The sequence below is a fragment of the Meles meles genome, chromosome 14 (genome assembly GCF_922984935.1).
Source record: "Meles meles chromosome 14, mMelMel3.1 paternal haplotype, whole genome shotgun sequence".
NCBI classification, from domain to species: domain Eukaryota; kingdom Metazoa; phylum Chordata; class Mammalia; order Carnivora; family Mustelidae; genus Meles; species Meles meles.
Window position 1 is genome coordinate 22,876,768 of NC_060079.1, and position 18,328 is coordinate 22,895,095.

General features: G+C 38.3%; 1 protein-coding gene across 10 annotated transcripts in view; it reads left to right on the plus strand.

The window, feature by feature from the left end:
- The first annotated feature begins 394 nt into the window (after window positions 1–394).
- Window positions 395–18,328, plus strand: part of INTS6 (integrator complex subunit 6) — a 110,572-nt gene continuing 92,638 nt past the window's right edge. For 9 of the 10 annotated variants that reach the window (XR_006821478.1, XR_006821479.1, XR_006821476.1 and 6 more), the window contains exons 1-3: window positions 395–997; window positions 1,392–1,469; window positions 2,286–2,435. Coding sequence is in view for 5 of the 10 variants with exons in the window: in XM_046028162.1 (XP_045884118.1) it covers window positions 887–997; window positions 1,392–1,469; window positions 2,286–2,435 (339 nt within the window). In the remaining 5 variants the exon portion in view is untranslated. Of the gene's footprint in view, window positions 998–1,077; window positions 1,212–1,391; window positions 1,470–2,285; window positions 2,436–18,328 lie in introns of those variants that run through there. The other variant, XM_046028165.1, reaches the window with a different exon arrangement.

Sequence of the window (18,328 nt, forward strand, 5' to 3'; positions counted from 1 at the left end):
GCGCAGACTCACAGCCGCGGCCGCCCTCCGCGCGCCGCCGCGTCCCCCGCCCCCACCCCGTGGTCTTTCCGCGGTCGGTACCCGCCCCTTCCCGGAGCCCGCCTCCGCGTCTGCTGGCCCGCCTGCCCGTCCCTGGCGCTCGCTCGCGCGCGCACCCGACGCCCCGCCTCCGCGCGTGCTCAATAACTGTTCCCGGAGCAGGCCTACAAGCTTCCCCCTCCCCTGAGCTGTTTGAATATGCTAATAAGAGGCTTGGGTTTAGCCAATAGAACAGCGGGGCGGTGCGTCACGTGGCTCGAGGACGTGTCAGGGGCGGAGCCTCTGCAGACCCTGCCCGAGTTAAAATCGGAGTGTGAGAGAGAAAAGCGCTTCAGTAGCGAGAGGGGCTGAGAAAGTGGTGACACCGCCGGGGTGCGGAGGGAGTCCCTGAAACTTCTCCCAACAGCCCCAGGGCCAATCTCCCCTCAGCCCACTCCCCTCTTCGCCAGCTCCCAGGTCCCCACTCCCTGCACCGGGGGTGGGGTGGGGGAGCCGGGCCCGTCTCCGCTGGGACACACACAGGGGCCGGGAGCGGGGACGGGACCCCCGAGGCGGGGGGGACGGACCGACCGACAGACAGACGGCCGGGCGCCCGCCCCAGCGGGCAGGCAGGCAGGAGGAGGCGGAGGCGGGGGTACGACGGGGAGGACTGGGTCTGGGGAGTTTCCTCTCAACTATCGGGGGAGAAACTCCCCGCAGCCGGAGGAAAGACCCAGACGGTGTTTTCCTCCCGGGGGCCGCGCTCCCCCGCCCCGCGTAGCGGCGGTCGCCGCCGCCGCCACCGGCGCTTCCACCTCTATCTCCTCTTTCTCCACCACCTCGGGCCCCGGTGTCCCCGGCCAGCACTATGCCCATCTTACTGTTCCTGATAGACACGTCTGCCTCTATGAACCAGCGCAGCCATCTGGGCACCACCTACCTGGACACGGCCAAAGGCGCGGTAGAGACCTTCATGAAGGTACCGACTGACCGAGCCCGGGCGGAGACCGGGGCCCGGCGGCCCGCGGGCGGCAGGGGTGGGGGGGGGGAGGGCGGCCGGGGGCGGCGAGGCGGAGGTGTCGGGGACCTGACTGCGGGAGCTGCCGGGCTCGGGGACCCCCTCCCCCACCGCGCGGGCGGGCGGGCGGGCTGGCGCTGCAAGCCGGGCTCGGCCCGGGCCCGGGCTCCGGGCGGTGTGTGGGGGCCGATCTGTGTGTGGGGGGCGGTGTGGAGGGGTGGCCGCTGCGTGTGCGGTACTGTGGGGGGGGGGGACGGCGGGGCTGCTGGGCGCCCCTTCGCCTCGTAACCTCGCCTCTGTGCTTCCCTTTCGCCCGCCCTGTTCCTCCTCCCGTCCCCCACCCGCTCTCCCACAGCTCCGTGCCCGGGACCCTGCCAGCAGAGGAGACAGGTATATGCTGGTCACTTTCGAAGAGCCACCCTATGCTATCAAGGTAACAGCCCTCGCCCTCCCCCTTCCCTTCCCTGTTCCTTCCTCGCTCGCCCTCCCCGCCCCCCCATTCACCCTTCATTATGCTCCCCTCCCCCACCCGCTGTGCTCCAGGCGCTGAGGTCTTTTCCCCTGCGGGCTCCCACCCCCTCCCCCGCTCCGGAGCGTCCTGGCGCGGCGCGGAGTCGCTGGGTCACCGCCGTCCCCTCCCCAGCCCGGCCCGGCGGCGGCGGCGGCGGCGGCGGCGCTGCGATCAACATGGCCGACATTTCCCCTCCGCGGCGTGAGCGGCAGCAATGAACTGTGGGGGATATTTATTCAAGTTAGCCCGAGTGACAGCCGGGCCCGGCCGCGCCGAGCCCGGGTTTGCATTAAAGGGGACTCGGCCCGGGGCTCGGCGGCGCTCGCCTCGGGTGGCGAGTGAGCCGGGTGGGCGGCTGCGGGGTGGGTTAGGCGCTCAGGATTCTTCCTCACTGGGCCAGGGGCAGTGGGACAGCCGTAGGTTAACTTCACAAGTCCTGCTCACTTCTGCTTTCCACTAGTACCTTTGCATGCCCGAATTTTGGGTAGTAAGTTAGGGAGTACATTTCCCGGGGAAGTTACAAAGTATTAAGGCTATTAGCCACCAAAAGCTGTAAGCCAGCAGGTTTTTTTCTTGGCCACCTTTGAAGAGAGTTTTTCTTGGCAGTGATACGGTATTAACACGTTAAGCAAACCATACTGTAAAGTGAAGCAGCTCCTTGGTGAACAGCAGATTGTAACGGCTGTCCGTGTGTACATGGCTCTAAAGGATGAAAAACTCTCACGTTTCTCTTTTCAGGCCGGATGGAAAGAAAACCATGCGACGTTTATGAATGAACTGAAAAACCTTCAGGCTGAAGGACTTACGACTCTTGGCCAATCCTTAAGGACAGCTTTTGATTTATTAAATTTAAATAGATTAGTAACTGGCATAGACAACTATGGGCAGGTAGGTTGAATATTAAGGTGGAAAAACAGTTAATTTTTCTTTCTGTGGAAAAACACAATCAAGGCCAAAAGCTATGTAACATGAAATACAAGTATGAAACATTTCAGATTCAAGTACAATATGCACATAATACAAAAGTGAAACTGACCATACGGAGTATGGTTTTAAAGCCCTCTTTTTTTTCTCCTTAAAATATATATGTACTCAGAATTAAGAGTCTGAATTTTGTGATATAGAATTGACATGAATTTGGTTTGAAGTTCACTCATGTTATAAAAGGGGAAAAACATCCTGCTTCACCATACTCAGTTTTTGTGATACCCCACCCACAGGCAATTGTGCAACTAATGCAGTGACTTACAGACTCTAGTTGATGAGTGACCTTCATTCCTATAATACTAAAAACGTCAGAAGAAATATTTCCATTTGTTCTATCATGATTTATTTTAATCATGTTTTATAGCTATTCTGAAAGGTAAGATTTTCATTGGAGTGCAAATAACTGAGTATATTAAGACTTCTCAGCTGTTGAAGCATCTACAGAAAGCAACTATGCCGAAATAATTCTGAATTCATTTCTGAATTAAATGGAAGGTCCAGAGGTTATTATTTTTGAACTCCAGACTTTCAGAAAAGAATTCTCTTTATCCTTCTGTGTCTCTCCCCCCGCCCCCATTATGGTTCACTATGAAATAATGTAAGGTAGTCCATTATAACCTTCGAGATTGCTGGCCAGGGAAATAAAAGATACTGATAAATGTGTAATGTTATAACAAAGGAATATTAAACCCAAGTTCAATTTTTAGGTTGTAGTTCAGAAACATTATTGCCATAAGGATACATTTAGGAATACATTTTGTGCTTTTCCCAAGCTCCATGCGTCACAGTTTTCATGAGTTTGACAAATTTCAGGGAAATTCTTCCTGTGTCTACAACTTTCGGTTGCACTATATAGAAAGAAGAATTGTTCCCTTCTTTTAGAAATGTTTATGCTTTACTTAGTGCTAACTATTTGGCACCTACACATTTTTGAAAGTTGTTAAATATAATTCCATGGCTCTTAAAGTATACATGCAATTCAGATTCACTTTGTTCTGTTTCTACTGAATTGTACCTCCATTGCTTAATTCAGTAAGTATGTATTTTCTTACCACATCAATTTTTGTTTTCTCTGTTTAATTTTGCAACATTGGTTATTTAGGTAGGTTTGCCGGGAACTTTTCAGTTTGTTCTTATAAAATGGGTTTCTTTTCCTTTTATGTTCCTTTGTTATATGTAGTGCTATACAGGCTTATTGGTAAGGTTTTGATCCAATCATCTTTGAGTTCCAAGACAAATTTGAAACTTGGATTATTTGGTTATTATTTGGTTGCCAGGTTGTCAGTGTATGGAAGAACTACTAATTTCCTGTTTCTCTGCATCACATTTCATGAGTGGGCGAGGCATTTACACACATTTATGTCTTACCACCTATCAAAAATATTTCTTAGCATGCTTCCTTAGAAAAGCTGATTTTCATGGAGAGGCTAAGGACATTTGTAATTTAAACCTGTATTTCGCTTTTCCCAGCTGCCATCTTCCATCAGAGAATACTTAAGTTTTTTTACAAAATGTTTGAGGTTGGAGGTGGTCCTGCTGTGCTGTTACCACTTTGACCAAGAGAAGAGCCTGGGGATTAGGCTGTTTTGCATGTTAGGATTTATTAATTCAAGAAGGGGGAGGGATAATGCTTCTCAGTTTTTTTGATGAATAAGCAAGGATGCATGTTTATGTCCTGAATTGGCACATAAAAATGACACTAGCATTAAAATAATTGAGGAAGCCACTATTTTCAAATGAAAATAATTGAGTAGAGTGTTTAATTAGAAGAAAACATTTGCCCACAGATATTTTTTCATCATAGGACTTTATCTTGCTTATTTAAATATATGTTTCCTGTTCAAAACAGGATAGATTATTAAGGATTTTGAATGCCTGAAATATTTAATACTAAATATAGTTCATGTATTTTCTTTCTGAGAGTACTTTGTGTTTGCCTGTTTTCTGTGAAATACCTTTATTCTGTAACATCAGTGTTTTTACATAAATACTTCTCCTTTCATACTATATACAAGGACCCGTAGAGCCCAGAGTCCTAAATACTTGTATTATAATCTTACTGCTGATGGAAATGAGATAAGGTGAGCTAGATGAAAGGGACAAAGGATATTTTTATAGAGCATCTAAAAACATGTAAGTTTCCTAAATCTCTAAATGGGGGTACATATATATTTGTTTAAATACCCCCATAACCTACTCTTTGCACGTACATACACACGTGTGATTTTTCCATAACTAATACCGAGTATTTTTAATGTCTGTGTTGCATGTGTTAATTTAGTTAGTATACCTACAAATAAAACATCTTTGAGGTATTAGTAATTAGGTTACTTACCAGAATTTGCAGGGCGTCCATAAAGTGAAAGTAGCTGAGAAAAGATGACTCTTGGTGAACATTTTCTTCAAGCACTTCGGACATCCCAGTAAAAACTTCCTTGCCCTTTCATATAGAAATCCTTCTAAATATTTAATTTTGATAATCAGTACCGTTAGCTGGTATTTCTACAATCATGGAACAACATGTAGCTTCTAGTTAACGATTTCCTTAGAAATTATAGCAACACCTCGTTAAATTGCATATCATTGCATCAAAATGTGACACATGTATTTTTCACGTGTTCAACAGGGTTTCAAATAATGCTGATCTTTTGAGAACCACTGAAAATCTGAACCAGCCTTAACATCTAAAATTAGGACATGTGTAAAGTCTTGGAGGTCTGATTAAAGTTATATATGTAGTTTGATTTATTTTTTCTTATTTTTCCAAATTGTTTTATTTTCTGTCGATGTTTTCAACATTTTTTTTTTTTTTTTTCTTAAGTTAGGTTCTGGTTAGATGTAGCTGCTAAGTTATTACTCTGGCCTACAATTCTTTGTTTTTTTTGTCACTGGCTGATTTCTGTACTCCTACTACCCAATATACCACTGATTAAATTGTATAGGACTTTGAACTGTACCTAGCCTACTACCCTGAGCCCTTGATGAAGATAATGCTTGAGCAGTACCTAAAAGGAGATTCATTATGTGTTTAATTTTTTAAGAATTTTCAATGCCAAGTTTTACTTCATTAAAAAATAGTGACTTTTAAGACAGGATCAAGTTGAATGAATCTTAGGGAGAATAATTTTAACCAACTTTATTCTTCAGTATAAAGAAGTATTTGTGAATTTAGCAAACTCAGGTAGAGTTTTTTTTTTTTTTTAAGATTTTATTTATTTATTTGACAGGCAGAGATCACAAGTAGGCAGAGAGGCAGGCAGAGAGAGAGGAGGAAGCAGGCTCCCTGCTGAGCAGAGAGTCCGATATCTGGCTCCATGCCAGGCTCCATGCAGGGCTCCCTGCGGGGCTCCATGTGGGGCACGATCCCTGGGATCATGACCTGAGCTGAAGGCAGAGGCTTTAACCCACTGAGCCACCCAGGCGCCTCTCAGGTAGAGTTTTAATAGAGCTAGTTTGTCCTTTTACCCAAGCAGTATCTATTTAATACTCAGGTAGTACAGAATACAGGCTTTCTTTTAATGTTGGTAGGTGAAGTAATGAAAACTTGACTCCTGTTTGGGTTTTTTGTATCCCTTAGGTTATCAACAAATGTATTAACAGGAGTTTTGTATTTATTGACCTATGGACATCTTTTCAGAAGAAAGTAGATTATTATACTTGAACATACTACTGTGCTGAGTATTAACTGGAAACAGTGGTGAATGTTTTTTTTTTTTTAAGATTTATTTATTTATTTATTTGACAGAGATCACAAGTAGGCAGAGAGGCAGGCAGAGAGGCAGGCAGAGAGAGTGAGAGGGAAGCAGGCTCCCTGCCGAGCAGAGAGCCCGATGCGGGACTCGATCCCAGGACCCTGAGATCATGACCTGAGCCGAAGGCAGCGGCTTAAACCACTGAGCCACCCAGGCGCCCCGGTGAATGGTATATTGTAAATTTTTGAAGTCCCTGAACTTTTTTTTCCTGGTTTTTAAATTGTGCTAAAGAATACATAATACCAAATTTACCACCTAATCCTTTTAAAATATTAATTTATTTAAGTAATCTCTACATGGAGCATGGGGCTTGAACTCACAACCCAGAGTGATCAAGAGTTGCATGGTCTTCTGACTGAGCCAGTCACATGACCTCCATTTTAGCCATTTTTAAGTGTATAATATGATAGTATTAAGTATATTCACATTTGGGGCGCCTGGGTGGCTCAGTGGATTGAGCCGCTGCCTTCAGCTCGGGTCATGATCTCGGGGTCCTGGGATCGAGTCCCGCGTCGGGCCCTCTGCTCAGTGGGGAGCCTGCTTCCCTTCCTCTCTCTCTGCCTGCCTCTCTTGTGATTTCTCTCTGTCAAATAAATAAATCTTTAAAAAAAAAAAAAGTATATTCACATTTTTTTTTTTGCAACCAATCACCAGAACTTTTTTTCATATCTGCAACTTTAACCTGTTAAGCATAACTCATTTTTCCTTTCCCCAGCCCTTGACAACCACCATCGTATTTTTATCTCTATGAATTTGAATGCTCTAGAGATACCACACATAAATGAAATCATACAGTGTTTGTCTTTTTGTGACTGGCTTATTTCATGTAACATAAATGTCCTCATCTTTCATTCCTATGTTAGCTTATGCCAGGATTTCATTCCTTTTTAAGACTCAATAATATTCCCTTCTGTGTATATACCACATTTTGCATATCCACTCATCCATAATGGACACTTGGGTTGCCTCTACCTCTTGGCTATTGTGAATGAATAATGCTGCTATGTACGTGGTATGCAATGTCTCTTTGAGATCCTGCTTTCATTTCTTTTGACTATATACCCTAGAGTGGGATTGCTGGATCATGTAATTTTATTTTTAAATTTTTGAAAAATTCCTATTTTCCATACTGGTTGCACTATTTTATATTCCCACTAACAGTGAACAAGAATTGCAATTTCTCTACATCCTTGTCAGTGCTATTTTTTTTCTGATTTTGGCCATCATAATAGGTGTGAGGTGATACCTCACTGGTTTATTTACATTTGCCTAGTTACCATATAGAGCATCCTTTTATATGCTGGTTGCCCTTTTATATATTGGCTTTGGCAAAATGTCTGTTTAAGTCCTTTGCTCATTTTTTAATTGAGTTGTTTGGTTTAAGTATTTTGGATATTAACCCCTTACCAGATACATGATTTGCAAATTTTCTCCCAGTTCTTGGGTTGCCTTTTCACTCTTAATGTCCTTTGATGACAGAAGTTTTAATTACTGATGTAGTCCAGTTTTATTTTTTTCTTTTGTTGCCTGTGCTTTTGGTGTCATATGAAAGAGATTGCTATACCCAATGTCTCTGAAGCTTTCCCCCTATACATTTTTTTAAAGAGTTTTGGTTTAATCTTGCATTCAAGTCTTTAATCCATTTCGAATTAATTTTTGTATGTGGTGTATAGTAAGGGTCCACCTTCATTCTTTTGCCTGTGAACATCTAGTATTCCTAACACCATTTGTTGAAGAGACTGTCCTTTCCCCATTGCAAGGCCTTGGCCAGTCCTTGAACTTACAAAACCTGTTAAAATTATCTTCAATAATTTTTATTGGCCAGTAATTCTTATTGGTAGATAAAAGACTCTATAGTCAAACTTGATGAAGAGTTTTTTTTCCATCTTTAACTGTGTAAAAGCAGTGCAATAGCCAGAAATGTGAAAATTGGAATCCCAGTCCCAACTTTGATATTAAATTACTATGTAATGTAGTGTAGTCACTTGACCATCCTGTGCCTCTGCTTCTTCATATTCTGGATTGCTAATAATGGAGCCATTGTACCCTTATTATAGAATTGATCGGAGGTTTAAACGGGATGATATATTAAAATTACTTTCAAAATTGTGACGTGCCCAGGAGACACAAATCATACTTTTCCCCCTCAATAGATTAGTTTTTATTTACCTCTAGTTTATTATTTTTCAGCTTTAAATTTGAAATTATAAGAATTTAGAGGTTTTTTTTTTCTTTTAAGAATTTAGAGATTCTTAGAGCAGATTTTTATCAAAGGCTTTGAAATCTTACAGCATATTCAGTGTATATTTTTTTCCCTTGGGCTTTGTATTGCTTCCTGAGGATGCAGTGTGAAAAGTAAATACTATAACTTGGCCAGAGTTGTCTTAATGGCAGTCGGTAAATATGACAAAGTATAAGGATGGTGTTTTAAAAAAATGCATTAAATGAAAACTAGATGTAAGTTCCAGATAAGTCAGAAAGTCATTTTTTTTGCAGGAGTGTAAGTTAGAGAAGGAACCTTCACAGAGGACAAAAAGCACATGTTTTAGGATTCTTTCAAATGGGGAGCTCCCCCTAGTGTGTTTAAGATGAGATTTACACAAGTTTGTTTGCAGGGGACCTTTGAGGAGTGCATCTGTTGGGCATATCAAGGGATATTTTCATAAGATTTGACTGAGCTCAAAGTGGATAAAGATGGATATGGTTTATTTCCTATTGAGCATTAGTTTTAAAGGTGGTAGTGTAAATGAAAAATTTGAAGACCCACATTTTATTTTCTTCGAAAACATTTGCTGTCATTTTTTTCTTCATAATTTTATACTCGAAGTCTCTCTTTTCTAAAGGATCAAAAAACTACTCTGCCATGATCTTTCAAAAGAAAATGAAAAAGAATATCCAAAGGACATTATTGCATTCTTAATTACAAATTATTGAAAAGAAGTCATATGTATGAAAGGCAAAAAATAATAGGTTTTACTTCTTCAAAGAGGATTTTATTTTGCCTTCATGCAAGAGAATGGTAACAACTATATATTAAATTATGTACAACTGAAAATTAAAAGGCCAGGAACAAATGTAATATTTGAATGAAAGAATTTTGCTTATTCAAGTATTTTAAGTTGATTTAAGGTCGTTTGTGGTTAGAATTGGTGAAAGGATTGTTTAGCCATGTTCATTCATGGATTTCTATGGAGATATTGTGCAATATTTTGTAACTTGAAATTTTCTTAGATATTTAAAAATTATTTTTAGCCAGTATTAACCCTTTGCTCAGGTTTTTAATCTATATAAAATCATATTGGTGGGCTTTTTTTTGTTTGGTTGGTTGGTTGATCAGTGCCTACATATACCAATCCTGTTTTCTTTCATTTAAAAAAGTATTGTCCTTATATAAACTTAATTTTTCTTTAGCCTTATTATTAATTTTCTTAATTTAAGCATGGTCCCCAGACCATAAACAAAATACTGAATTTTTTTTGTTTGTTTGTTTCTTTTTAAATTTGCCTTTATTCCCTGGTTCTTTGTCCTCCAGCCTTTTTATGGAGGTATAACTTATATGCGTAAATTTAAAAATTTTTTTTTTAAGATTTCACCTATTTATTTGACAGAGAGAGAGATCACAAGTAGGCAGAGAGGCGAGGAAGCAGGCTCCCCGCGGAGCAGAGAGCCTGATGCGGGGCCCGATCCCAGGACCCTGAGACCATGACCTGAGCCGAAGGCAGCGGCTTAATCCACTGAGCCACCCAGGCGCCCCTTATATGCGTAAATTTTAAATGCAGAGCTTAGTGAAGTTTTTTTTTTTTTTCTTTTTTTTTAATATTTATTTTTATTTGTTTATTTACAGCATAACAGTGTTCATTGTTTTGGCATCACACCCAGTGCTCCATGCAGTACGTGCCCTCCCTATTACCCACCACCTGGTTCCTCAACCTCCCACCCCCCCCCCCACCCCCCTGCCGCCCCTTCATAACCCTCTGGTTGTTTTTCAGAGTCCATAGTCTCTCATGGTTCATCTCCCCTTCCAGTTTCCCTCAACTCCCTCTCCTCTCCATCTCCCCATGTCCTCCATGTTATTTGTTATGCTCCACAAATAAGTGAGACCATATGATACTTGACTCTCTCTGCTTGACTTATTTCGCTCAGCATAATTTCTTCCAGTCCTGTCCATGTTGCTACAAAAGTTGGGTATTCGTCCTTTCTGATGGAGGCATAATACTCCATTGTGTATATGGACCACATCTTCCTTATCCATTCATCCGTTGAAGGGCATCTTGGTTCTTTCCACAGTTTGGCGACCGTAGCCATTGCTGCAATAAACATTGGGTACAAATGGCCCTTCTTTTCACTACATCTGTATCTTTGGGGTAAATACCCAGCAGTGCAATTGCAGGGTCATAGGGAAGCTGTATTTAGTGAAGTTTTATATACACTCTTGAGAACAAAATTGAACTTTTGCATCTGCTGACAGAAGTTTTCATTGAGCCTTTATATGTCTTACTGTGACTTATTTTATGGAACTTTAGAATTGAAAGTCATGTTAGAAGTTTACTCCATCTTCCTCGTTTTATACATAAAGGCCAGAAAGGTTTAAAATGTTTAATTTCTTCACACTTACAAACTATTTTAAAAGATTGAAATTGGTTGTGGAACAATTATGCATATTTTATTAGTAACTTGTATGTTACTTAAGAACAAGTTTTATTTAAAAGTATAACCAGTATATCTGAATCCCTTTTGGGGGTATGTCTATAGTTCTCTAATGGAATATAGTTTCTTTCAATTCCTTTGTGAAAACCAGGCATTTCATTTTGTCAGTGTGTTATGTTTAGCCTTTCTTGTCACACTGTATGGAAATACTGTTACATGCAGTTGGATTTTCTTCCTACTCCTTGTTTGGAAAAAAGTAAGAATATGAATGTGGGAGATTAGTTGACAGGGTTTTACACCACTATTATTTTAAGGCCTAGATACTAATAGATGTATATATTTAATGACACTTCTTGATTTTGTATTTCCTAGTTTATTAAGTTTCTGATATAGTTTGTTCATATAGAGTTAAAACCTAGACAGTTGATGAGTTGGCTTTTCCAGTGTAGTATGCCAGCCAGTATGAGTGTTACAATTATAATTTTTTATCTGGTTTGTAAGATTTGTAATTAGTTAACCATCATGTTTCCTTTGATGTAAGATAATTTTGAAAACCTCTAAGCTTTGTGTTTTAAGATTCAGAAAACTCTTTGGTTCTATCGGTTCCCACTCTACCCGTGAGTTCCATGGAATGTCTCTGCCCCAGTTTCCCCATTAAGAAAATGAGATGAAAGGATCTGTGCTGCAGGATTATGGTGAAGATTAAGTGACATACAACGTAATTTATTATAACACCTATTACCATTTTTGTGAATTTCCTTGTTTTGAATTTTAAAAATATGGACCCATAGAGTATTTCATCTAGCTTTTTTCAGAACAAGCAGTGTTGTGATATGGAAAGAACCGCTTTATTAGAACTGGCTGTGCCTGGCTCTGCTGCTTCCTAGCTTAGGTTGTATTGACAAGTCCCCTTAATCTCACTGAGCTTCAGATTTCTTATCCACAAAATGATGGTAGTAGCAATCTAGAGAATTTTTATAAGAACTAGAAATATTTGTTAATCAGCTAGCAAAATGCCTGTTGGCTCATGGTAAAAACTCAGATGATGATGATTATTATCATCCCCAATGTTATGTTAAAACGTGTAACAGCATAAAAGCTTTCTAATCTGAAACCTTTGAGAAAAGTTCTGTAAGCCAAAATATATCCAATATAAGAAGCTAGAACTAGCTATTTAGTCGTTCTAGTGAAAGTAAAATTTTGTGCCACAAAGAACATAATGGTTTTTTGATTGAAGCTCTATAGATGGCTCCAAAAATATTTTCCCCAGGTGTTAAAAAGTCTTTTCTCCAAAATTTATCTATGTCTGTCTGTCTTGTCTGTCTGTCTATCTTTCTTTCTTTCTTAACATTTGTTTATTTAGAGGGAGAGCATAAGGGGGAAGGCCAGAGGGAGAGGGAGAGATTCTCCAGCAGACGTCAAGCTGATGTGGGACTCGATCTCATGGCCCTGAGATAGGATCTGAGCTGAAACGAAGAGTGGGACGCTTTACCAACTGCGCCACCCAGGGGACCCCCAAAATCTGTCTCTTATTCAAAAGCAGTATGGTAACATGAGTAATTTAATAAACTAGACATATTTTGATTTTCAAAGCAAGTTTTTAATCTTTGAGGACATATAGATCTGAGTCCATTTCTAGGGCTTTGTATATTTTAGTGTTCAAGTTGGTGATGGTTGGGATAGAGGTTGGAGGAAGTTCTTGTGCAGAAGAAAGGTCAAATGTGAAATGTATGATCCCTTTTATTATTTGAAATGTAGATTTATGTGGGGAAAAACAGGAAAAGCTTAGGAAGGGTTTTTTTTAATGTGTTAATAGTTCTTAGAGCATACGCAATTTGAAATTCAGTTATTGGTATAGCAAGAGATAGTTGCACATAAAAAAATAATTTAAGAATCTTATAATTAAGAGGATTAATTGTAACCAAAGGACAAATTTATGTCAGCCTAATGATTTCTTATCAAGATTTATTTTAGTCCCTACACACTCTTGCTTTTTTAATCTGTGCCTTAAAAGGGTATGGCATGGGCTCCTGGGTGGCTCAGTTGGTTGAGTGACTGCCTTCGGCTCAGGTCATGATCCTGGAGTCCCGGGAACGGGCTCCCAGCATAGCAGGAGGTCTGCTTCTCCCTCTGACCTTCCCCCTGTCTTGCTCACTCACTCTCATTCTCTTTCTCTCTCAAATAAATAAAACCCTGAAAAAAAAAAAAACGGGTATGGCATTTTAACATTTTCCTACCCTTAGTTTTGCCTAGATAAGCTGAGGGACTCATGGTAAAGGTCCTTGGAAGGTTTATGTCATCTAAAACCCATTACAGAAATGAAAACAGTTCTGAGTATGTGAGAAAAAGAAATTGTAGCATTAGCTATTAGTATTGTACTTTGTAACTAGTAAATGGCAGTGTTGATGCTGGCATGTTAAAGGAAAACCTTTCCTTTGTCTTAAAGCTAGTGAACCTAGTTAGATACTAGGAAAGATCAACAAAGTGTTCCAGTTATTTTGGAGTTTGAACACTAGGAGCATCCCAACAATTCTGAAATAGATTATTATATTATTATAAAAAAGAATAGATTATTTTTAGTCATAGGAATTGAAGATAATTGAGTATACAGTGTTCTGTGAAAGGTTAGGCTGCAGACCCCAGTGAGTGATGTTACAAAGGCTCCATCTATAAGACGATGGTAGGCTATACAGTACTTTTGGATTATCAGGAATAAGCAAAACAATGTCTTTGTGGCCTCTGAGAGTGTCCCGAGTTGTAATAGTTCCTGGTCATTTATGTACTTCAGTAACAACTAATGTAAAATTTTGAATTTTTGTTGCACAGTTTGAGTTGTCAGTCTGTTTCTCAAAGCAGTAAGTTAGAAAGAATAACCAACAGATTGCCTCCAGAAAAGAGGACCTAAATCAGGTAATAGAAAGAGTAAAAGGTCTTTATATGTAAACTTCATTGTTAACCCAGAATGGACAGTGTCTAATCCCACACAACATTATACTGAATGTAAATCTTTTTTTTTTTTTTTTAAGATTTTATTTATTTATTTGACACACAGAGAGAGGAAACACAAGCAGAGAGAGTGGGAGAAGTACGCTTCCCGATGAGCAGGGAGCCTGATGTGGGGCTCTATCCTAGGACCCTGGGGTCATGACCTGAGGAGATGCTTAATGACTGAGCCACCCAGGCGCTCTGAATGTAAATCTTTAATATAATAAAAGAAGAGTTATTCATAGAACTTCCATTGTAGTGAGCTTATAGCAACTATCAAAAATATGTAACAACTGTCAGTCATCCATCTATGACATCTGCTTTTTTATGAGGTTCATTGCTAAGAAAAGCTTGGTGGGTTTGTATGTATAGTTAGAGGGGCTTATAAAAAACTTTTTGGCAGGAGGCCCAAATATTATGGGGTTAGTTTTTTGTTTCCTAAAAATGTCATTTATTTTGATAATTTAAAATCTGTAAACATTTGGAAAGGGACTTAGCACAAGCATCAATAAGAGTTTGAGACATAATCTAGGAAGAATAGATTTCTAGAAACCCTTTTTACTCAAGTACAAATACCTATGTAATGGATTTGGAGAAATTATAATGTTTCCTTCTAAAAACCCTGAAATTGGGGTACCACCAATTCTTTCATAGAAAATGAAAAATCATATTTTTTACAAAGCAGGACCTCTTAAAACTAATCTTGAATTACGATTTATCCAATTATTTTCAAGTTGCCCTTCAGCTATAGCACATGGGAAAAAATAGTTTTTCCTAGTGCTTATCACAATATTTTTTTCCTTTATTAACTTTAATGCTCTATTGCTAACTTCACTGACACGAAACATTTATTAGGCTATTCCTCTTCATTTTCAGTTGTAGTTGTGAAGATACGTGCAACACTATGGTTGAAGTACATCTGGTTTGTAGGAGGGCTATTGTATGTATGAATGATTCTTTTGAGACCATATATGTAGCTGTTTAGAAGGAAATAGCCCTAATGGTCAAAGACGATTTAACCAGACTTTTGCAAAGGTAATATCTATAGATTTGGTGGTAATCAATACCCTAAGAAGATGATTAGTTTAAATGGTATAGGTAGATTTGTGTGATTTAATGAGGTAAAACTTCATCTGTCTTTGAAAATATGTTTTCATCTTCGCCTTTATTTTTTAATTTTCTGCCATGTTTGCAACATGTTTACTATTACATGCTTTGCTGGAATAATTTATCCCAAATTATTATTATCCAGTCCATTTCAACAAGTATGTTAGGTTCTTTATCCTGAATGTTAGTATTTCTTTAGTAAGATGATATTTCTGATATACTGTCATTACTCTGTTTATGCCACTATAAACACTACTGCTATTACTTTTTAAATATTGCCAAAACTATTTATTTGTTAGGATACTCTATTCAAACTTAGGCTCCTGTTCAAATGTAAAACTCAAAATCTGTGAAATTTTTAAATATTTATTATTTTGAATATATTGAATTTATGTTACTTTTGATGCAGTAATTCTTAACCCTATATGTTACTGAGTTTCCTTAACTTTACTTATTTTCATTAAGTCATGTTATTCTTCAGTTCTTACAGTATTTCTTACATGATTACTGTTTGGCTTATTATTTAAATCAAATAACAGGATATTGTTCCTTAGTCGTTTTATTAAAATAAATATATGGAATTCCCCTCTACTTTTGCTTAAGTCTTATTCCATTTGTTTTTAACGCTGTTAGTATTTTTAACAGAAGGAATTATATGGTTAGATAAAAGAACTCTATCTGTACACAATTGTATAATAGAATTACTTGAAACTAAAAATATATATCTTTTAATGTGGAATTTTAACGTATTTTTCTATAGTTCTAGACCTTAATGTATTCTCAAATGCTAGGTTTTTATATACTTGCAGATTGTCAAAGTTTTATTTTTGGATATACACATTTTAATTTTGAAGAATACTTGTTTTGAATATGTGATAAATGCACATGGTTAAGAAGTTCAAGTATTAGAGGTTACACAGTTGCTCACTTCTATTCTTCAGAGGCAACCATGGTTAATTAGTTTATTTTGAATCTTTCAGAGATCTTTCCTATATATTCAAAGGTACTATTTTTCAAGCACTAATTTCCTGAGATGAATATTTTAGACTTTTTTCGTCAAAGATTCATTTATGCCATTCCACTTGAGATAGTAACTATAAAAGTAATAATCTTAATGAATTTTAAAACAAACATAAAACTTACAATTCTGGCCTCGGAATATTGATTTAAATGTAAGCCTGTCAGGCCTTTATTGACTTAAATAATTATATTTTGTTTGGAATGTTCAAATAACCAGTTGAGTATTCATCCCTATAATGAACCTCCCTACCCTTTAAAGAAAGCTAAATCATATTAATGACAATAAATTATTGAATAGAAGATATCATTAGCGTATCAAAACTGATTTCATAGATCTTAATTGCTATAGTTTGAGACAAAAGTAAAAAAATGGAATTGACTTAAGGAAAAATATTAAGTATATGAATATTAGTACAGGTAATAAGCAGATACTGAAAAAATTCTGATTGTGTTATGCAGTTGTCTGAAGTTGAACTAAAGAATGTAATTTATAGTAGTTGACTTGTGTTATGAAGTATGTATTAAAAGCTTTTCTCAGTTGTATATAGTTGTAATTGTGTTTATTATCAGTTTATCAGTCTTATGACTAAGAAGTCTTTGGATGTGAATTGCATCCTAAGCTACTTTTCTTTTAGAAAGAAGCTTAAAATAGGTGAATATTATCCTTAGTATTGTTTCTGTATTTTGTATTTTCTCTATAGAATCTGAATTTTGACATTATATAGGGAGTTTCAAAATTTCTAAATGAAGGTGAAGTGGTTTGTTATATTTCAGAGGTACATGCATTGTTACCTCTTTATTAGATATGTTAATAGAAGAAAATAGGATAGATAATGCCAGCTTCATGTTTTTATTTATGTAGATTTGACAAAGATGTAAATAGGAGACATAAAGATCTAGTTTAGCAACTTTTAAGTATCATTACAAAATTTTTAACAGCAGTCCTAGTTAGTATTTGTCCAGTGTATGCATGAGAACTTTTACTAATGTAGTAATTATTTCTCAGGGGAACTCTTTCCTCCTTTTAACATACTTGCTTGTTGTTGCTATTATTTAACTTGAAAGGAATTTTTAGGTTGTAAAAAAAGCACAGGCTATTTCTGGAAGTTTTTTATTTTCTTGCTAGGTGATAGCTTTTAGCCTAGTTGCATAAGATGTTATACATCTTAACATTTTTGTTGATTTCTTTGGCTGTACCTTTCCTGGAATATGGCATAGTAACTAGACAGGAGGAGAGCTGGAGGGCTGACTGTGGGTACACATTTTCCTTTCAGTAGACCCTTTAGCTCATTAGAAAAGTAGCTTTGATTGGCACTTGGCTATCTTTATGAGGTTGTTCAAAGGACTGGTAACATGGTGGCACCAAAAGAAGATGAGCGCATTGGTACTACAGCAGAGGTAGACACTGAAGGTTTTACTGAATGCTCAGGGATGCCTTGCTTTTGCTTCAGAAGATAATAGTTAAGACTTGTTTAAGGGTACAGTAAAATTCCTATATCCCATCCCCTACTACATTTTAAATTAATTGGGCAAAAGTAAAAATACTGATTCTGAGAACCAGGTTAGTTTGTATTTGGGGGGAAATTAACATTATTTTTATATTTTCAAAAAGTATTCTTTTTTGCAAGAATGCAATAATAGATTCCAGTAGATAAGATCTACTTACTTTAATTCCTTAAATTTTCTTGTTGATATTTTATACCTTAATTGTTCTAACACCATGATAATACTAAATTATTGAGAGAGCGTATTTTGCTTTATGTCATCTTTAGCAAAAATTTTATGTGAGATTTTTGGTCAATATTAAGATCAATTTTTTAAAAATCAGTTTTCTAAATGACAAGATTTCCATTAGTAAATAGCTCTAGAGGTAGAATATTATATCTTGCACTATATTCTCAAGGGACATGTTTAGATTTCTTTATGCCAAAGAGCCACAGTTCTGAGAGAGCTATCTAATTTTAATTCTGCTAATGGCAAAAGTAAACTTTTAGTCCCTCTACTGGTTGCCTTTGTCGTAGCAGAGCTTAGTATTATTTTTTGGGAGAGATTTTATAACTAAGAGGCTGTTTATTACTTTATGATCAAGGTGAATTTTGAGGATATTCTAATATGAACAGTCATCCCCAAATTGAGTGACTTCATAAACATACTTGCTAGGAATAAAAATGTAAAGTAGTTATTCTTAAATATAAAGATTTGGGAACCATTCAGCTGTGTTGATTTGGCACCAAATGGCTAATGACATTATATTGCAATGATTAAATCACAACTTTCAGACCT